The 20,092-nt window shown below is 39.8% G+C and overlaps 1 protein-coding gene and 1 pseudogene across 1 annotated transcript in view; one reads left to right on the top strand and one right to left on the bottom strand.

Moving 5' to 3' along the window:
• Nucleotides 1–20,092, bottom strand: part of CACHD1 (cache domain containing 1) — a 164,825-nt gene that overhangs the window by 52,135 nt on the left and 92,598 nt on the right. The window contains exons 4-6 of the mRNA XM_066625926.1: nt 18,929–19,035; nt 4,863–4,989; nt 2,174–2,318 (exon numbers count right to left, since the gene is read on the bottom strand). Coding sequence (XP_066482023.1) covers nt 2,174–2,318; nt 4,863–4,989; nt 18,929–19,035 — 379 coding nt within the window. The remainder of the gene's footprint in view (nt 1–2,173; nt 2,319–4,862; nt 4,990–18,928; nt 19,036–20,092) is intronic.
• Nucleotides 51–156, top strand: LOC136650657 (small nucleolar RNA SNORA17; annotated as a pseudogene).

Raw genomic sequence — 20,092 nt, forward strand, 5'->3', positions numbered from 1 at the left:
GGAGGAAGGGGATGAAAGTCCTTGTCTCCTAAGGAGATTTCCAGTGAATTCCTGGTGCTGCTGGATACAGCGGTAGCTGCTTTGGTTCCACTGTTCCAGCGGGCGCCAGGAAGCATAGGATTGGGCTGCCCATCTCTAAGGCTGCAATCCTATTCACACTTACCTGGAAGTAAGCCCCACTGATTATAATAGAGTCCAATCCTATGCATGTCTACTCAGAAGTAAGTCTCATTATAGTCAATGGGGGTTACTCCCTGGAAAGTGCCTATGGGACTGTAGCCTTAGTTCTCAATAGATAGGCACAGTATTGGGCTCTTAGTCACTATCCTACTGCAGCTCTCTACAGCATATTGTAATGAACACTTTCTCTGTAAATTTGCTTCTTAAGGCAAGCACTCATTTGCACATAAGCAGCCCAGTAAGTAAAGGTGGAGTCAGTTACTTTTCATGGTTCCATGTCCTGACTCAATCTGCCTGATGCTACTTTCTTCCTGGCCTCAAACATCTACATCAAACATTTTTATTCAGGAAAGCCTTCAAGGTGCTATAAGGGCTGTTTTTATAAATTTATAAATTATGTATTTTACTGTGTGCTTTTAATCTGCTGCTATGTATTTTATCTTGTTTTAATTGTTTTTAAGTGTTTTGTATTTTTAACGTTTATTTGTATCCTTATTTGTTTGTATTTTAACTAGACTGCTAGCCGCCTTGGGTGCCCTTCTGGGAGAAAGGCAGAATACAAATCTAATAAATAAATAAAATAAATAAATCGATTTGGATTCTAAAGTGTTACTTCAAAAAAATTTTTAAGTGTGGGGACACCATTTTACAAATAGAAAAAAGAAGCACAGGCAGCCCCCTGTATCCATGGATCTGGGCCCCCCTGCTCCTTCCTGTGCCCTTTAACATTGCATAAAGGCTTACTGCAGTGACGTGTTTCTTGATTTTGCAGGTTACTATAAGATTGCAAGCTTATAGCACAGGCAGGCAGGCTGCCAGCATGCTGGAAGAGATTAGATTGAAGCATGAAGTTAACCTTCAGTCTAGCCTCTTCATACATTCAAGCAGCCTGCCTGCCTGCCTGCCTGCACTATAAGCTTATAGCAACCTGTAAAAGCAAGTAACACCTCACCCCAGTAAGCCTTTAACACCCCAGTGTTAATGGACAAGGGAGGCAACAGAGATTGGGTTCCCCCATATCTGCAGTTTCTGTATCCGAAAGGGGAGGAATAACCTATTCCAGATTAGCACACATCTTACTCACTTCCTTAACCAATATTCATAACTGCTGTATCAAGATTTCCCAGAGAGAGAGAGAGAGAGGGAGAGAACACATTCCTGAAAAACCTCCACAGAATTATTATATGCAGAACTACAAGATAAAAAGATTTGCTTTAAACAACAAAGGAGAGAAATGGGAAAAAAAAAGTATCTTGCGTGCACTCTCTCTCTCTCTCTCTCTCTCTCTCTCTCTCTCTCTCTCTCATATGAATTAGAAGGGGATCTGGAGTTTCTTTAAAACCAAAATTTGGGCTTAGGAGTTTTAGAATCCTTCACTGGCTGAAGCAATTAAGACTCCTATTTCTACTTCAGAACAATAGCAGAACATTAGCAGGGATGGAATGGAGGGACAGTAGCACACTGTATTGGGAAAGCAAAAGCCTGCATATTATCTTGCCCCCTTGCTGTTTAATGCAATAGTACTGCTCAGCATTTGATGACGCTTTCAAGGATTCAAGTTGCTTCACCTGGGTCACCTTCCTGTGATTCTGGTAACTTTTAACCTTTAAAGTAACCCTTTAAGGTAAGTATTATTAACCCCACATTGGAGACAGGGAGGCTGGAAGGGAGTAGCTTGCCTAAGGTTGACAAGTGAGAGAGCAGTGAGCAGAGGCAAGATTCATATTTGTAGCTCAGTCTACAAATCCTATGCACACTTTTCTGGGAGTAGACAAGCTTAGGATTGTGCTCTCAGGCTCTCAACCACCACACTATGCGATTTTTCAATACCCAGACACTGAATCCAGGGCAGGAGCCAAGAACTGAACCTCCAATAAGCCCACCTGCAAGTAACTTTAATTGCTTCATTGGTGGGGCCCTGATGCAAGCAAAAAAAAAAAAAAAAAAAAAGATTAAAACCATCATGATTCACTTATATTCATAGTAAACTCACCTTGTCATGTTCATCTATTGAGTTCAGAATAACCTGAGCGGCATCCTTTGCAATCTGGAGTTGTGTTTCTGTAACAGAAGCCCCGTGATCCACAATGACGACTATGTGCTTAGACTGAGGTCTAACTGTAGAGACGTAGATAGGCCTGAAATTGAAGCAGCAGTTAGGAACATGCGCTGAAATGTTTGATAATCATTTACAATTCTGAAATAAAAATGAAAGAGGGGAGAGCATTGTTTAGTGCTATAACACTATGCAAAGAACACTAGGAGGTACAAATATGAGAATTTATAAGGGATTTGCCTTTAAAATTAAAGGAAATGTATGTTGTGAGGGCTCACTGGAGTGCCACATTTATTCAGTATGTCCAGTTAGGGTTTAGCAAAGTTTGGTTCAAATCCCACATCAGTCACCAACCTGAATCTTATTTTAGTTGTCTCAGTATGGCCTCAGTTAAAACTATAGTTTTAAATCCATCATTTAGTAACAGGTGTAACTAATTACAGTGTTTAGATCATGAATAATCTGCTTTGACAATGAATCCATTTCTGAAACCAAAAGCTTAAGCCTGATGTAATGTATATATCTGCCACACCTGATGCCATGATTCTTAATCAGGCGGAGTAATTGAAACTGTACTGCACAGATAATAGACACCTAGCATGTAAAAAGACCATACATGCAGTGTAAAATTGTATTAGTTCATTAAGCTTGGATTTATCATCATGAGAAAAGTCTTCTGCCAAGACTGTCTTTTCTATTAATGCTCTGAAATGTAATTTATACAGATCATATTCTGCAAGGCTTTCTTATCTGTGTATGCTATTTAAACACACACACAAAAGAGACGCAGCATTGTTCAAGTCCGCAAAAGACACTGAGCATTTGCAGATCCAAGATGGATGTAACTAGAAGGAGGTTGAGTGTTTTCCTCCTGATGTTTGAAACTAGAACAAACTGGACTAATCTTGACTAAGGAAATTAAAAAGGCAAAACAGGAACATACACACCCTGATCCACCTCTCAGTTTGTCTAGACCAAAGACTACTTGCTATAAACAAAAGATCTAAATATTGCTACATCAAAGGCACCAAAGAACTCTTAATATGAGAAAAAGGAATACATATAGGAGAAGGTTCTAAAGGCATTAAAAGAAACTGGCATAATCAACTCTTAATTTAAAAACGCCTTTTAGCAGTACATTATTATGGTACTAACATTTAGGATTTCAGAACTTTAAAACACATAATGAAAACTAACTTAACATGTAAAGAAAATAATGACAAAAATAATTTGTTCAAATGAGAACAACAAATACACTACAATCTTGATCTGGTTCTAGACCTAAAAGAATTCTGAAAACTATAATTCTGTGAAAAAGCCAATGCTGTCTAACAGATAATTTTTACTGCCTTCGCAAAATGACAATTTCCAGAGTTCCTAGGAGTATATTAGGAAGAATATCTAATTTAAAACCATATAACTTTGCGGTGTAGTCTGTAACCATGGATAGAAACGTTTAAGTAACTGAAGGTTACTTAATCATACATGGAAGAAACAGGAAACAGAGAAGGGGTTTTATGTCCCCAGTTAAATAACATTTGCATAGTTGAACATCAAACATTGTATTGGTAGGGTAAGCTTCATTACCCTAATCCTGAAAATTCCAGTGTCACATGCACATGTCTGGAGATCCATACGGTAATGAATATGGTTATGCAATTGTTACTGAACTGCTCACGGAAATCTGTCATAGAAGTGCACTTAGAACAGCAGGTCATCTCAAGGAAATCTGTTTTGGTGCACAGACTACTTTTGCTGAGTCAGAGTATTTGAGAAGTACATATAATTGATGATATGCTTCTCATTTTCCTAAATTGTTTTCAACCTGTTAAAACATTTGCAGCTGGATATTTCCTTTATCATTAAACTTCAATCATTGTTCATATGTCAATCTCAGTGTGTGTGTGTGTGTGTGTGTGTGTGTGTGTGTGTGAATTTAAGCCATGGTTTTGCTAGACTTCTCCCTTATGGAGAATGTATCAGATTATATAAAACTGTATCAAATTACTGATTTATTTATTTAATTATGTTTATACCAACCTTTCCAGTGTTTATAAATCTCTGTGTTCACAAATTACAAATGGAAGTTCAGATACATCGAAATGCATTCTAATCATAAATGATCATATTTATGATATACAGTATATTATACATTGGGCTGATTAAGTATACTTTGTACTTCATAATGCTGTTTGCAATTCTGTCCAGGTTGTGTGTGCTTGAGACAAGGAGCACAATATCTTCTCTGGAAAGCCCTTCCAGCCCCCTGATGGCATTGTGATGGTAATTTGGCTGCAGTAGGTAATACACAGATCAGCATGCTGTAAAGATTGGTTTACCATACATCTACCTGTAAGTCACCTCATTTCAAATCTACTGTTTTACCACAGTGCACTGGGGGGCTGGACGCTCAGTGAATATGGATTGAGTTGACGAACTGATGAAGACAATTACATCATCATGTTTTGAAACTCTCATAGACCCATTTAAACTACATTCCCACCATGCCGCCCTGGTGGCATGAAATTAGCTGAAGATTCCTTTGTGCTGAATTGAACATGGTTACAATATTTTGCAATGCATATTGTACCTACAATTTTTCAAAAATCCCCAGTAAAAATCATACCTGCTGCGGTGCTCATAACTGCCTTTACATCGAAATTTATGGGCTGGAAACACAGTAAAAATACCTTCTTCTGAACTGAAGTATTGCCATTTAATTCCTGGGTTGGATTTCAGATTGTCAGCAAGAACTATTATGCAGAAAGAGAGACGGGGAAAGGAAAAAAGTTACTGGTACTGCAAACTGAAGAAACCCATAAATACTAGTATTAAAAATAGCTCCTTTAAAGTAGCATTAGAATATCTGAAATCAAACACACAACAAATTGCTTTCTTTACAGATGTAGCCTTCTGGGAATGTTCACTAACATCACTGTGCTACATTTCCAGATTTTTAGGAGAAAGGTGTTCTAGAACCTAAATGGTTCCTGCTCTCATAAAACTGTTCAGACATGCTTTATATTCTTACCCTTAGAACTAATTCAGGTAATATAAGGCCCACCAGTTCTACAAGGATTTTTCCCAGCACATGCAACTCACAGTTCTGCCACAAGTCAAGACAACTGTGAATTGACCAAACCCAGGGGTTAGAACAGGGAGAAAAACTTTTCTTCAGTTAAGTATTCCGATGTAGGAAATCAATACTCTGCCAGGAGCTATACAAGAATTGTACATATCACTATTGGTACATATTGGTACTCGTGTTGGTACATATCACTTAAATATTGCTTATCATTTCCAAAGGTTTCCTATAAATGGATAGCCATGGAGCTGTCCTAGACAACCTGTGTGACACAATAGAATTTTCACAATCTCTTTGTGTCAAATAATATAAAAACAAAGGTAGAGAACAAAAGATTGGGAAGTGCTCCTTAGCATCTTGTACCAATTGCTCACTCATTCACTTTGGGAATTCAGGGTGAAGCATTTTCCCCCAGTTGGGTTCTCCTTCAAGACCCACCAGACATCCTGCTTGATCTGTCTCAGAGAGAGGTGTTAAACTTTGAATCTTTGTTGAATGCCAGAACTCAAAATAGGACTAGCATTCCTTGGCTCTGGCTTCCTTCAGTCTTGTAAGATCTGGCTCAGGAAGGTTTCTGCCTGCCAGCCTTAGTCTAGAGCAGGGGTCTCCAAACTTTTTGGCCGAAGGGCCACATCAAATATCTGGCATGGTGTCAAGGGCCGGAAAGAAAAACGAAATATAAAATTTAAATAAATACATTAGAAATGGAACTTAGATGAATGAGCTCAAATGTCCAGGATTTCTCCAAGCACCAACACAGCCCAAGAAATAAAGCACACACACTTTATTTCCTATTCCGCCACCCCACAAGCACAACTCTGGTTGTGTTTGGTCAACTGGGTCAGAGGCTCTCAGGAGATTAGAGGTTGGCCGCGGGCCGGATAGAGGCTCTCCGCGGGCTGCATCTGCCCCCCGGGCCGGGGTTTGGAGACCCTTGTCTAGAGCCTGCAGCTGTCAGCTTCCCTAATTTAAGAAATTGGCATGCTGGCCTAACGGTGCCTACCCCTTCTGCTTAAAATGACCTGTAAACAACAAGCATCTTTTCTCGTAATGAGCAAAACAGTCTAACAGTAATACTACATTGTTAATACAATATAGTAAATACAAATTGCCTTTTTTCAGGGTGATACCAGGACTCTTACTTTTTTCTCTTCATTCAAACCACCTTCAGAAATATACTGTGCACGGATGGGGTAGTATTATTCTTATCTTACAAATATGGAGCAGTGTACAGAGAAATGTAGTAACTTATCCAAAAGCTCAAGTGAGCAAAGCAGTCAACCAAGTAATATAAGCCTTGGGGAATTTGCTCTTAGCTCCAAGTTCAAGTTACTAGACCATGCTCACTCACTCTCCTGGCCTGTGCTTTCTTAATTATTCAAATATACAGCTTTTTCAGTACAGATTTTTAATTTATGGAGTGAGACTTGAAATTTTAAGGGGATATTTAAGCCTGGAAAAGAAACAGCTGTTAGACACATTTTACCAAATAAGTCAGAACACCAGCTCTATGTCAGTCTCTTATACTAAATTACATTAACAAAACAGATTTGGCTGGAAAAAAGGAACTGCAGTGTGGCCCTGATAAGGCTGTTCCCAGCTACAACTACACAAACAATACTGACACAAAATTAATAATATTGAACAGATATATTACTAGGGAGGAAAAACGGAAAGGGTGCACTAAATGACCTCTAAAACACATTCCAGAATCTCTCAAAAGAACCTCAGGTACCAGTTTCAAAAGTGCAAAAAGAGAGAGAGAAAAATCAGAGAGGTCAGAGTAATCCAGAATACAGGCACATACTTAACCAGGCAACTGACACCGTCTATGAGACAGAGAATGAGTGGCTGGGCACTGCATTCTGGCAAAGCCAACAGCAACAGCCATTTGACCAGGGCTAACAGGCAGCTATCACTTTAACACAGGGAATAATGTATGCAACTCTAGGTGCTAGGTGCAATGAATCTCATGTATAGCACATACAGTTCCTAATCAAGCAATGCAGAAGTTCGCAAACGCAGCAACACCCCAGACTGAGGTCCTCTCCCCTTACCACTTTAAGGGGGAAATGGAGCAACATGATCCCCAGGATTGTGCCGCTGTGGGGGGGGCGGCGCTCAGGGGCTGTCTTTTACTCACATGTCACAACAGCAGACTCTGGAAGGGGGTGTGGAGAGCCTCACAGAAGCCTTCACAGGGCTCCCCAAACCTCGGAAAATGTAAAACTAATGACTGCGACCCACTTCCAGTTTCACAATTGCAGATCAGAAGTGGGTTGCAACCATTATTTCTTCATTTTCCAAGGCCTGGGGAGTCCTGCAGAGGCTTCTGCAGGGCTCCCTGCACCCCTGGGAGTCTGCTACTGCCATAGTAAAAGACAGCCCCTGTGATGCTCCTGGGGATTGCGTCACTGCATTACCGCCTCCCCTGCAAGAACTTACCTCAGGAGTTTTACTCTCAAGAAGTTTGAGAACCCCTGTAGCAAGGGACAAGTGCATGTGCATGTACATGCGTTTGTGCACCACCAATGCTGAATTAGGTCTACTAGTTATATCGATACTTTGTTATCCACCAGCAACAAGGTATAGTTATTTAAGTATAAACTACTCAGAAATATCAGGCATCAATATTACGCCTTATTATTGTAAGGTGCCATGCCAGCTGGGGAATCTGGCAGCACAGCCAGAAATCCTACTCTATGCCACTGAGACAGTTCATTTGCAGAGGGAACTGCTGGCCTGGCTTTTCTGATTTGCAGAACCAACCTGGAAATGTATAGCCGCCTATGAGCCCAGCTGAATCAAGTGATCTGGGGAGCCAATCAAGGCCATGCTGGTCTTACATAACCGCTGCTCTGAGACTTGCTGGCTTCCCAGCCTGAGCAACCCATCTACCAAAATAGCTGTTCCACAGATACATGGAACCCTGTATTGCCTAACTCAAAGCTCTGTCTCACCTGAAGCTCCGATTGACCTAGCCTGCCAAAATCTTTGCCTGAACAGCTACTGTATTGCTGGCTTACCTGCCTTTTGGCCACCTGCCCAGCTAGCTTGTCTGCTTGCCAGTCAACAGCCTAGCAATTACTTGTATAATACAACCTTTGCTCTGAAAATTCTATTCAATACAGTATAGTGGTTATTATTAAGGGTGAGCTGGTGCTTTTAACAAATCATTTCTGCCTGTGAAAAGTGCCCCACCCCCAACCCATCATTTTGGAGAACTGTGAACAGAGTCAAAAAGTACTCTGCCCTCACTAGGAATGATGTTATCCTTTGTCTGAATTGGGTGAATTTGTGGTATTGTTACGTAGCCAAATCAGACATCATGTCGTCATCAAACTGATCGACCATGTGATGCGATTACTTGAGATCATGTACTCAGTAAGAAGAAACCTGTGGAAAAACATTTCACAGAAAAAGCTGGTGACTGGGAACAAAACAGCCCATGAATAATGGAGAAAAGTGTAAGCAAGACACACTATTTAAAAGTACTTTCACTATACAGGTTTTCACTTATCCATACCACACATATCAAGACTATCCCTCTTTATCCATACCAAGCTTTCTATATAAGATCCAGGAATGTTGGCAGTGGGGAGAATCAAGTCTCCCACGGAGGCAAGGTCTGCTCTCCCATTTCTCCTCCACTTTGAGGCAAGAGACAGAAAAGAGGACAAATTTGTCTCACATCCCCAAGAATGGGTTCCAGGAGACTGAATTTTGGATTTCTTCCCTGGTAGGACAGAGGTCCAGAACAGCTTTAGGAGAAGCTCTCCTCAGGACCCTTGGAAGAGCAAGAGCTGGTACCCTCCACGTGAAATACACTGCCTGATGGATAGCACATTCCTATGCTTTCAAGGCACATGCATTACAAGCTCCTGTTTACAGTATATATGTATTTGTGTTGTGTTTCTACAGAATACTGTGACTATGATCCTAAAGAACAGAAGAAGATGGGGAAAAAAATCTTACAAACAGTGGAAAAACTAAGGTGAAACTAAGAGAGTTGCTCATAATTTACAACTAAAACCTGAAGTGCTAAACCTCATTATGTGATGCTAGAACTTCTAAAACATTTTCATCATCAACTATAACACTTCACTGATGCGGGATAGTATTATATATACATTTATTACATTTATACACATTTGCATATGTGCATAAATACATGTGTGTATACAAATGTATACATATATATTTGATACATTATAAATATTTGTTTTACTGTGTTACACAACTTTTTCTTTACAGGCATTTAGGATGATTTGGGGTGAACAGCAAAGAGGGGAAATTCCTGTTTCCAGGAATGGATTCTCACATACAAAGAAGGAAAAGATTTCCCCCCCCCCATCTTCTTCTGTTCTTTAGGATCATATTCACAGTATTCTGTAGAAACACAACACAAATACATGGCTTACGTGACTTTTCAGATCTCAAACAGCACTACTTCCATGGTGCAAACGTATGCATGCAAACATTCCGAAGGTCCTGAAGAGCGCTTCCCCTAGCTTTTATAGAACTGAATTACAGCAAGTTAAGCTACTGAACATCTAGGCCAGTTTCTGGCTGACATGGTCTCTTTAAGGCATCTCTGGAGATCCTTCCCAGAACTCCTTTAACTGGAGATACTAGGAGATACTTGGAGATGCTAGGGACTAAACATGGAACATGCAAAGCATGTGCTCTATCACTGACCTACAACCCTTCTTTAAATTAATTCCTGCACTGTATCTACAGTAGTTTTTCATGTTCCCACTTTAGGGTTAGCGTATATCAAAATCAGTGAAAACTGAAAGAATCAGGTCAACATCATTCCTGGCAGACATGCAAACTATACCCTCAATTATTCCCACCTCTCTGGTGGACCTGGCTAGAGAGCTAGCAGAGGCCAAAGCGACATGCAACACAAATTGCAGGAATCAAATTACAATGTGCCTCCCATCCCGCTCAGTGCTTACCTGCTCACCTGCGGCGGCTTCCTCTCTGGGTGGTGCAAACATGCCTTACAACACATTTGCAACACCCACCACCAATGCTGGAGCTTTGGTGCCAGTGGCAGGGCAGCCTAGGATTGAGCTGCCCATCTCTACACCATCAAAACAGCTCATTGTATGCCTGTGCTGCACAGTAATATCCCACCAAACAGATGCCAGAAGGGAAAATGCAACCAACTAGTCAACATGGGAAGACAACAGGATCATTGCTAGCCCTGAGCAAACTAATTTGAGCTATCCATGGCAGGAGAGAAAAATGCTTCTCTCTCCTGTCATGTGGATTTTCAAAGGTTCCTGCTGTGCCACTGTGTGGATAGGATGCTCAACTAGATGAACCTTTGACGTAACCCAGCAAGCTAATATTATAATGAACATTTTTATGTTCACCTGAAAAAGAAGATTGTGCCCTGCCTTGCTGCCCCAGAATCTGAGAACCATCCCATCCAGGACCATCAGCCTCTGGCCCTTTGGAACGTTCTCTGCTTGCTCTGGAACCCAACCACCAGACTGTTTTCCCACATTAGCTACCTCGAACCATAATCCAAAATCAAAATCTTGGACTTTTTTTAAAATGAGTCATAAGAGCAACCGAGTCAGTTCCTATGGTAGGCAATGTGTTGACCAATGACAATTAGATTGTATTTAAAGAACAACAACATTCAGGAATGTTACAGGTGGAAAACAACAGCAGCAGCACAACACTGCTTGATTTTCAAAACCAGGCAAATGCCCGAAAAGGGGGGAAAAATCAGTCTTGTATGGTGATTACATGCAGTTCAGCAACCATAAAAGACAATAAATATGGAATTCTACAATAGTCAGTGTTTGTAACTGCGACCAGAACTGACCTATTTTTGTCTTCTGCAAATTACAGCCATTATGTGTATATACTATGGAAAAGGTTCTGCCCTCTCACCAGCCTAAGGCACTCTAAACTTTAATACCCAAGATGTGACTTATTAAAGTAAGTTAGATAATGAGCAATTATGCTCCACTTCTAGTAAATGTTTGTACTATACTTTGAAGATCAATTAGTTAATGATTCCAATGTGCTTTTATATCTTGCGTTATCTGTAAGTGCTAAATTTTACATAACTTCAAAGGGAATCGGAAAATGATAAGACTCTCTTCACAAAGAGCTTGCTTTCTGTTGTGTCCTTCACACCTCTAAGGTAATTTGGTAATCAGCAAGGACTAACAGAACTTTCGTATAGGATTTTGTAAATTTTAATCTTTCTTCCATGGTTTGGCCAGCATTGAACCAGAGCTACATACAGTCAGCACTGATCTCTTAAGTGTTCACATCCAAACCTCTAGCTAAGGTCTCCTAAACATCTTGCATTTAAAGGAATGATCTCAGGAAATGCATGTTTGCACTTCTAGGACTCAGTTCTGAATGAAGAGAGTGCTACTGAGGGTATGCAAAGTATCTTGTCACTGAAAAACCCCCACAAAAGTCTAGTTACCACCTTAAAAACTGGCAGATTCACTGTGACACAGAGGTCTCTTTTATCCAATGTATGAACAGGCTGGTAAAAAAAAACACAGGTATGGAGATACAAGGGATGGTTTGCATTTTATGGTCTTTTAGGTTTCACTATTTACATTATTTTTTACACATGTGTATTTGAGTTTATGTGACATGTAATGCCATGGCATTTGCTAACCATTGCTAAAAACCCACACTACTTCCAGACACACAACAGGTTTGTTTGTCCACTTTTGGTATCCAGATGCTAAGGCAGGGGTGCCCAAACCCCGGCCCTGGGGCCACTTGCGGCCCTCAAGGACTCCCAATGCGGCCCTCAGGGAGCCCCCAGTCTCCAATGAGCCTTTGGCCCTCCAGAGACTTGCTGGGGCCCGCACTGGCCTGACGCAACTGCTCTCAGCATGAGGGCGACTGTTTGACCTCTTGCGTGAGCTGCTGGATGAGGACTCCCTCCACTGCTTGCTGTTTCACGTCTGTGATGCAGTAGCGGCAGCAAAGGAAAGGCCAGCCTTGCTTTGTGCAAGGCCTTTTATAGGCCTTGAGCTATTGCAAGACCATCATTCATTCATATAAGTTCATCTTTAATATATTTGTTAATTAATTTTCGTAGATGCGCATAAAGCATTTGATAGAGTAAATTGGAACTTTATGATTCAACAAATGTACCAGATGAACTTTGGGCCAAAGTTTATAAGGGTTATAGAGAAGATATATACCAAACAAACGGCAAGAATAAAGATAAATGGTGACATAACAAGAATGATAGAAATCCAGCAGGGAACAAGACAAGGATGCCCTCTATCTCCATTACTGTTTATTATAACTCTGGAAATATTAAATAATATAGTAAGAAGAGATGAAAGAATTGTGGGAGTGAAGGTCCAAAATGAAGAATTTAAAATTCAAGCTTATGCAGACGATCTCACTTTTATCTTGGAGAATCCAACCCAGTCTTTAAAATATTTGATAGAGAATCTGACAGAATACGGTAAAATGGCAGGATTGAGGATAAATTATGATAAAACGAAAATATTAGTGAAAAATATGAGAAAACAAGAGAAACAGCAACTACAGGAATTTGGTATTAATATCACAAAGAAAGTTAAATATTTGGGAATTACTGTATCAGATAAATGTAGTGAGTTGATGGAAAATAATTTTCTAAAGTTAATGATGGAGATTAAGAAAGACATAAAAAGATGGAATGGATTAAATTTATCATTGTTGGGTAGAATAGCAACAGTTAAGTCAAATGTGCTGCCAAGAATATTATTCTTATTTCAGACAATCCCAATTTTATTAAAAAAGGTGTTCTTTCAAGATTTGAATAAAATGATGGCTAATTTCATTTGGCAAGGGAAAAAAGCTAGAATAAAGATGAAATTATTACAAGATGTGAAAGAACGAGCTGGTTTCGGAATGCCAAATTGGGAAATTTATTACTATGCAGCGGCATTAAATTGGATAAAGGATTGGGCAGAAGCCGAAAAATCTAGAGAGTTAAAATTAGAACTACACGATTTGCAGGTTGGTCCACATGCCTTTTTGATTTATGATAAAGCCAAATATCATAGTTACTTTAAACAACATCTGATAAGAAGAGCATTGTTGTTTGTCTGGGAACAAATCAGATATAAAGTTTACGAGAAGATTCCAAGATGGGTGAAACCGTTAGAAATTGATACTAGGCCAATGTGGTTGCGAGGTTCACAGAATAGGAGATATGATGAATTATTAGATGAGAAAGCAGTTATGTACTCAAAAGAGGTATTGTGGGAGAAAGGGATTGAACTGGATTGGTTGACGGAGTTACAGATTAAAACAAGATGGTTGAAAGATAAAAAAGAAGGAATCTACCCAGAGGAGACGGAATTTGATAAAATATTTTTATCAAATGAGCCAAATTATATCAGAAGGATGTATCAATATTTGTTGAGTATGGAAATGGTAGACGAATCGGTAAAAGAGGTAATGATTATATGGGCAAAAAATATTGGACATAATATAACAATGAATAATTGGGACCAGCTTTGGAAGAGAAATATGAAGATAATTAAGGCAGTAACAATGAAAGAAAACATATACAAAATGTTTTATAGATGGTACCTGTCTCCAGATAGATTAGCAAAAATGTATCCCGGCACATGCGATAAGTGTTGGAAATGCAAAGAGATGAAAGGTTTTTTTTATCATATGTGGTGGCTTTGCCCTAAGGCCAAAAATTTTTGGCAAAAAATAAATAGAACTATTCAAATTATTTTTAATTGTGAAATACATTTCCAACCAGAACTGTTTCTCTTGAGTATTTTTCCTGAAAGTTATAACAATGATCTTAAACATATTTTGTTGTATGCAATTACTGCAGCGAGATTGGTGTATGCTAGATTGTGGAAGAACCCTGATACTCCCACTGTAGAGATGTGGATTGAGAAATTATATGAGATGGTTGAAATAGATGTATTGACGGAAAGATTGGGAGATGGCGAAATAGAGAGAATACAGAAATTGTGGAAACCATTGTATGAGTGGTTAGATAAACAATAAGTTATTCAAGGATGATAGGTAGGGAAACATAAGAGTATCAGCTACAGTTCTGCGATTTCCTGGTGTTTTTTCCCTTGTGTATTACCCTGTACATATATGTTTGTGATTTTTCCTGTACCCATGTCTTAAAGTAAGTAAATAAAAAAAAAAAAATTCATTCATATAAGTTCATCTTTAATATATTTGTTTATGTAAACTTAAGTAAATTTATTCAAATTTGAAATGTAAATTAATTCTTTTTTTCCCTGGCCCCCGACACAGTGTCAGAGAGATGATGTGGCCCTCCTGCCAAAAACTTTGGACACCCCTGTGCTAAGGACATAAGCTTCTTAATTTCATTCCTATCTCCATGGTGCAGCAGTCTCTAGAGGTGGAGCAATGGCCCTAACTCTGGTTTATCAAAGGTTAGACATAACAAGAAACCACAGTTCAGACAAACAATGGTTTGTAAGCCAGCTTCAAATTATGGTTTCAGATACTGGTTTGTCAGCCCCAACCAAAATACAGTATGTGGCAGGTTTGCATTCAGATGCAATATGAAGCCATTGTTTAGCTAAACAGCTAAGGACGCAATCCTAACATGACATTAGGCTGGTGCAAGTCCGTTGTGCTGGCCCAGGAGTGTCGTGAAAGTGTTGTAAAGCACTTTTGCACCACTCCGGAGCCAGTTAGGGACCTGCGCTAGCCTCTCCACACTGTTGTAGGCCCCGGGGAAGGTGAGTTTGCACTGGCCGAGCCTGGCCAGCTCATGGGTCAGGGAGGGTGGGAAGGAGGCGGGAGGAAGGCGTTTTGGGGAGGGAGGACAGCAGGCATTCCCAGGGGCAGAAGGGGAGTGGGAGGCAGGGCCAGGATCTGATGCTGGATCCTAACTCCGTTCCCATTCAGCCTGGGCCAGCTCCAGGCTGCTTGGATTTGCGCTATCTCTGGAGGTGGTGCACATCTGAGTAGCCCCATTGGGGGCTGCAGTGGTTCTCCCTAGGGTAAGGGGAAGCAATTCCTCTTGCCCCAGGCTGAGCCACTAAGCACCCGAAACTTGCGCTGGATGCAGCACAGGCTCGCTGGTCTATCTGTTCCACCGCAAGTTAGGATTGCGCTGTAAAACATTTTGTGTTATGCTCAAACCCAGCTATTGTGCATGGAAGTGTACCAACAGATAGCACTTCATGAAAGGTTATGGTACAATAAATCTGTGTTGTTAGTGTTACAAATATTTCTTTTTAATCACATTTTTTCTACTGCCCTTCCTCCAAAGAGCTCAGGGCGGTGTACATGGCTGCTCCCCTCCTTTTTTCCTTAAAACAACCCTGTGAGGTAGGTGAGGCTGAGAGAAAGTGACTGGCCCAAGGTCACCCAAGGAAGCTTCATGACTGAGGGGGGATTCAAACCTGGGTCTTCCAGGTCTGAGTCCACCTCCCAAACCGCTACACCAGCCTGGTTCTCTGATATTCCTTACCAACAGTAACTAACTAGTTCCCACTGATCTGGAAAGAAGAGAAAGGCTTCCAGATCAAAGCATGTTACTTCCAGCCACTCCATTTCTTAGCATTAAGGCACCAGGCATTTTGTTCCCTAGAAAACAGATAGCCCCACAGAAAGTTTTGATGCATCCTTAGAATAATCCACTGCAACACTACAAGCCAGGCACAAAGACTCTTGTTTGGCACATATTTTGAGACATCTATCAGTCACTCCTATTTTCAGATGGCAGGTTGTTACTAGGCCAGTAATTAATAATAGTGACTCAACAAAAAGAATACTCTCACTAGGAGACATTCATTACCTAACATTTCATTGATTTACCTGAAAAAAATATTGCTGTTAGTTCAAATTCTATTGGATGCCAGCATTAGAAAAAGGTACACCCAACCTAAATGTTAGGATATGTAATCTTAGGATGCTGCAATCTTAGCAAGCCTCTTCATATAGGCGCTTGGAATAAAACTGCAAAAGAGAACTTAGCAGAGCGTTAAACCAACACTAGTTACCTTGTGATTCTTGAACTAAAAAGCCGTTTGACAAATGCAGCTTTAAGTTGAAAGGCAGTTACCTTGCAACACCCTTTGCCAGTCTCTTGTGAGTATGGAACTTGTCCCCAAACTGGTTTTGCTATAGACATGAGAGAATATTAAAGTACAGGAAAGCGTTTTAGAGATTAAAAGGCTTAGAATGAGGAAAAATAAGAGCCCCAAAAGCAGATCTCTTAGGGTTTGTAGCGTGGAAGAAAGCATGAAACCTCTGTGGGGAATTCTTGCAGCTTTTATAGATGGAAAATAAAAGTGCACCTAAAGGGGGAAAAAAGCTTATTTTTCCAGCTGAAGTAGTCCCTGCTTATCTCACAGAAGATTGTACTCTGTGGTCATAGAAAAATAAGCACAGGGTTATGGCAAAATTGGCAGCTCTCCCTAGGGAAGCAGCAATGAACTAACTGAAGGAAAAGAAATACCAGAACTTTCTGAAGATGAAGATAAGGAAGAAAGGATATTGAGGCTGCACTGAATGGTACAAACCTGTTTGAATTTCAGGAACGGTCTGTCTACTTGGAAAGAGATAATTTTTTTCCCCTTAAAACATGGGTTTCTACTGATAGATTTCTTACTAATAGACAGATCAGTAACAATAAGTGGCTTTACTATCTTTTACCTTTATTTTGGGGAAACTTTATTATATTGCTAAATTTGTGAGGCTTTTCCCCACCTAGTGCAAATCAACATATTCTAACCACCAAGGAACACTAAAAGTGGGTGGCACTAACTCCCACACATACAAAAATACAAACCAGGTGACAATGATGATAATATTTGATATTTCATTCAAACCTGCTAGGTTGTAATTTCCTGCAGAAAATTAGGAACTGCATTAAAAAATCTGCTGGGTTTGGGAAAACACTGTTTTTGCTTTTATAATTTCTGGTTTATGGTGAACCACTAAAATAGAAACTCTTGCAAATAGAAACTCTCACTTTTTAAAAAGCGCCTTTTAAAATTATTAACTTCCAATCACATTGGCATTAAGTTACAAAGTGACATGGATCTCTTAGAACAGTCAGAAGCACCTCATAGATCCTTATAAGCTACACCATGGCCTCTTCCCTTACCTCCTGCCCCATTAAATCACTAACAGGAAGATGAGATATGTCCTAAAATGGCAGCAACAGGTCCATGGACAATATATGCACACAAGCAACAAGGCCATAGGACAGAGCTGAACTGGGAAGGAATGTGGCAGCAGCACAGCTATTAAGAATCTATATTCACCCCATTAGCCAGCACTCTTAAGGCTGAGCATAGATATTAAAACAGGATGAACAGCAAGTTCTTCCTGGTTTTGCAATGGAACCTGACACACAAGCTTAACAGGAAATGGAATGTTGGTTCAAGTCATCTGTTTTGTCCTCCCTGCCCTCTGCTCCCTTCCCATTTGCTACTTTTGCCATCACTACCTTTTCATCCAGGAAAAGTAAGTCAACAAAGCACTGTTAAAGCAAGGAGCTACCTACACTGCTCTAATCTTTGGTGCCCTGCTGCAAAGCAGGAGGCTAGTTTATTTCAGCTGCAGAGGGCAGCACTTGTAGTGAGCAAGTGAGGGAAGAAGAGCAAAACTGAGTGTTTCATTGGATGCTATGCTAGTCTGTTAGCTCCACTATTAAAAAGCATGCTTGTGGAGTGGCTGAAGCATGTACTGAGAGTTGTCTTTTTCATATGTCTGTCTTCATCCTAAGTAGAGTAAGATCAACCCTAGAAAGGTCACTTAAAGGAGACATGTTGAGAAAAAAACAAGCAGGCCTAAAAAAACATGCAGGTTATTCATACCCAAATGTACCTCTCCCCCATAACCTTCAAGCCATTTCACAGTCCACATCCCTTCACTCTGTCCCCAAACCACATTTGTATAAGCAAATGAAATGGGGACTAACTTTTAAATCTACTACCACAGGCCATCAAATTATTGCAATAAATAAAATGACAAAACAGAGCGCTCATTCACTTTATAAACCATTCAAGCCAAATTTATTTCCATTTGAAGAGGAAGATAAAAAGCAAAGCCTGTAGCACTAACAAAGGCTAGATCTCTTGAGGAAAGCCTCACAGCCTTAGACAGTCACACCTCCGGCCTGAAAGTATGCCAAACAAATAGGTCAGTTCTCAAGACAGAAACTCCATTGCAACATCAAAGAAATGTTTTAGGGTGTCTTTGTACATCAAAGTTAATATTGATTGCTGCAAAAGAATCTGCACATTAGATGAGCTCTAATAAGTTCCAAGAGGCATCTTGGACTGTCACCACTGAAAGCCAATATTATTGACTGCAGGGCAGGCAGAGGAACTGAAAGTATATGGAGTGCTATACAGCACAAGCATTTTTTTTTTTTTTGGCATAATACTTTGCAAGAAATTAGTAAGTGAATAAAATCCTTATGATAGAAATGATCTGTCAGTCATTAAATCTCAAGTCAAAAAATTGTGCAGCAGTTTCAGGGATGGATAACACTTGGTTGCTATGGCACTTGATGCTAATTCCCTGTAGCAAGATGCAGCCACATCTACAAAACAAATCCATTTTGTAAACCCATTACTTACCGGAATTTAAATCACGTCCAGGATTGAACGCTCTGCTGTTCACTGTGGTAGACAGTCTATCACAACTAATAGTTCTAGACACATTAGTGTTAAAATTTCCATCAAACCTGAAATGAAAAACAATACCGAGATCAATAAGGCAAACAGCTTCCTCTGTCTTTTAAGTATGGGAATCCTATCTCAGTTTATATTAGGGGAAAATGGTTACACTTTTGTCATTGCCATAAGGCCTGACAAAAGGACAGGAAGGTTAATCAGATTCACTTCTGTAAGAGGGCAGCTCACAACTTAAATAGTTCAACAGACATCTAACAAAAGGAAAGCTCAACGTATTTACATGGTCTAAGTTCTAAATTCTCAAAAGTGTTTGATTATGTTTGGAGTGTTTTTATTGTTTTCTTTTATTATTATTAAGAATATTTATATACTGCTTTCCAACAGTAGTTGTGCTGCCTTGCAGAATAGAAATGGTATAAAATAAAATGAAAAACAAGCCAGCATTTAAAACAAACAAAATAAAACAAAAGTTTTGTATCAGGCAAATATTATGATATATTCTTTTTAAAACGAGCAACTTGTATAAATGTTCCAAACTATAAATCTTAGTGGTTAACACTGTCTACATCCTGATGCCTCATTGAAGTGTATCAGATAAGCACTAGGGAAAAGGGGTCAAAAGGATGGGGTTCCATTACTTTGGCTTTCTATATGTATGGAAGGTGGGATCACACAGGTCACCCTCATCACACTGTTATCACATCCCCATGCTAGCATCAGTTGCAGGAAAGAGCTAAGCACGGCAGTGGTGTGGGAATCAGTGAGACGATATGGGGAGACTCAATACAATCCAACTTTCTATGTGTTACTATGGCAACTTGGTTCTGGACCACAGTGAATTTGTTTTTCAGTGGTTACCTGCCACTGCAGTAAAGTACACATTGGGTCCACAGAAAGAAGCAGATACGTATGGTTTTGCTGAATATTCAAAATATCAAGAGCATGCACTGCTAGATAACTTTTAAAATACCTAAGATACTATAAACCCTCCCAAACTATAAACAATCCAAGTCTGCTTTTGAGTATTTTACATTACTAGTTCTGGTGTATTCAAATATAATTACAAATCAGTAAACATTTCAAATATATTTTATGTTTCAATCTTAC

This window comes from Tiliqua scincoides, chromosome 4, assembly GCF_035046505.1.
Source record: "Tiliqua scincoides isolate rTilSci1 chromosome 4, rTilSci1.hap2, whole genome shotgun sequence".
NCBI lineage: Eukaryota > Metazoa > Chordata > Lepidosauria > Squamata > Scincidae > Tiliqua > Tiliqua scincoides.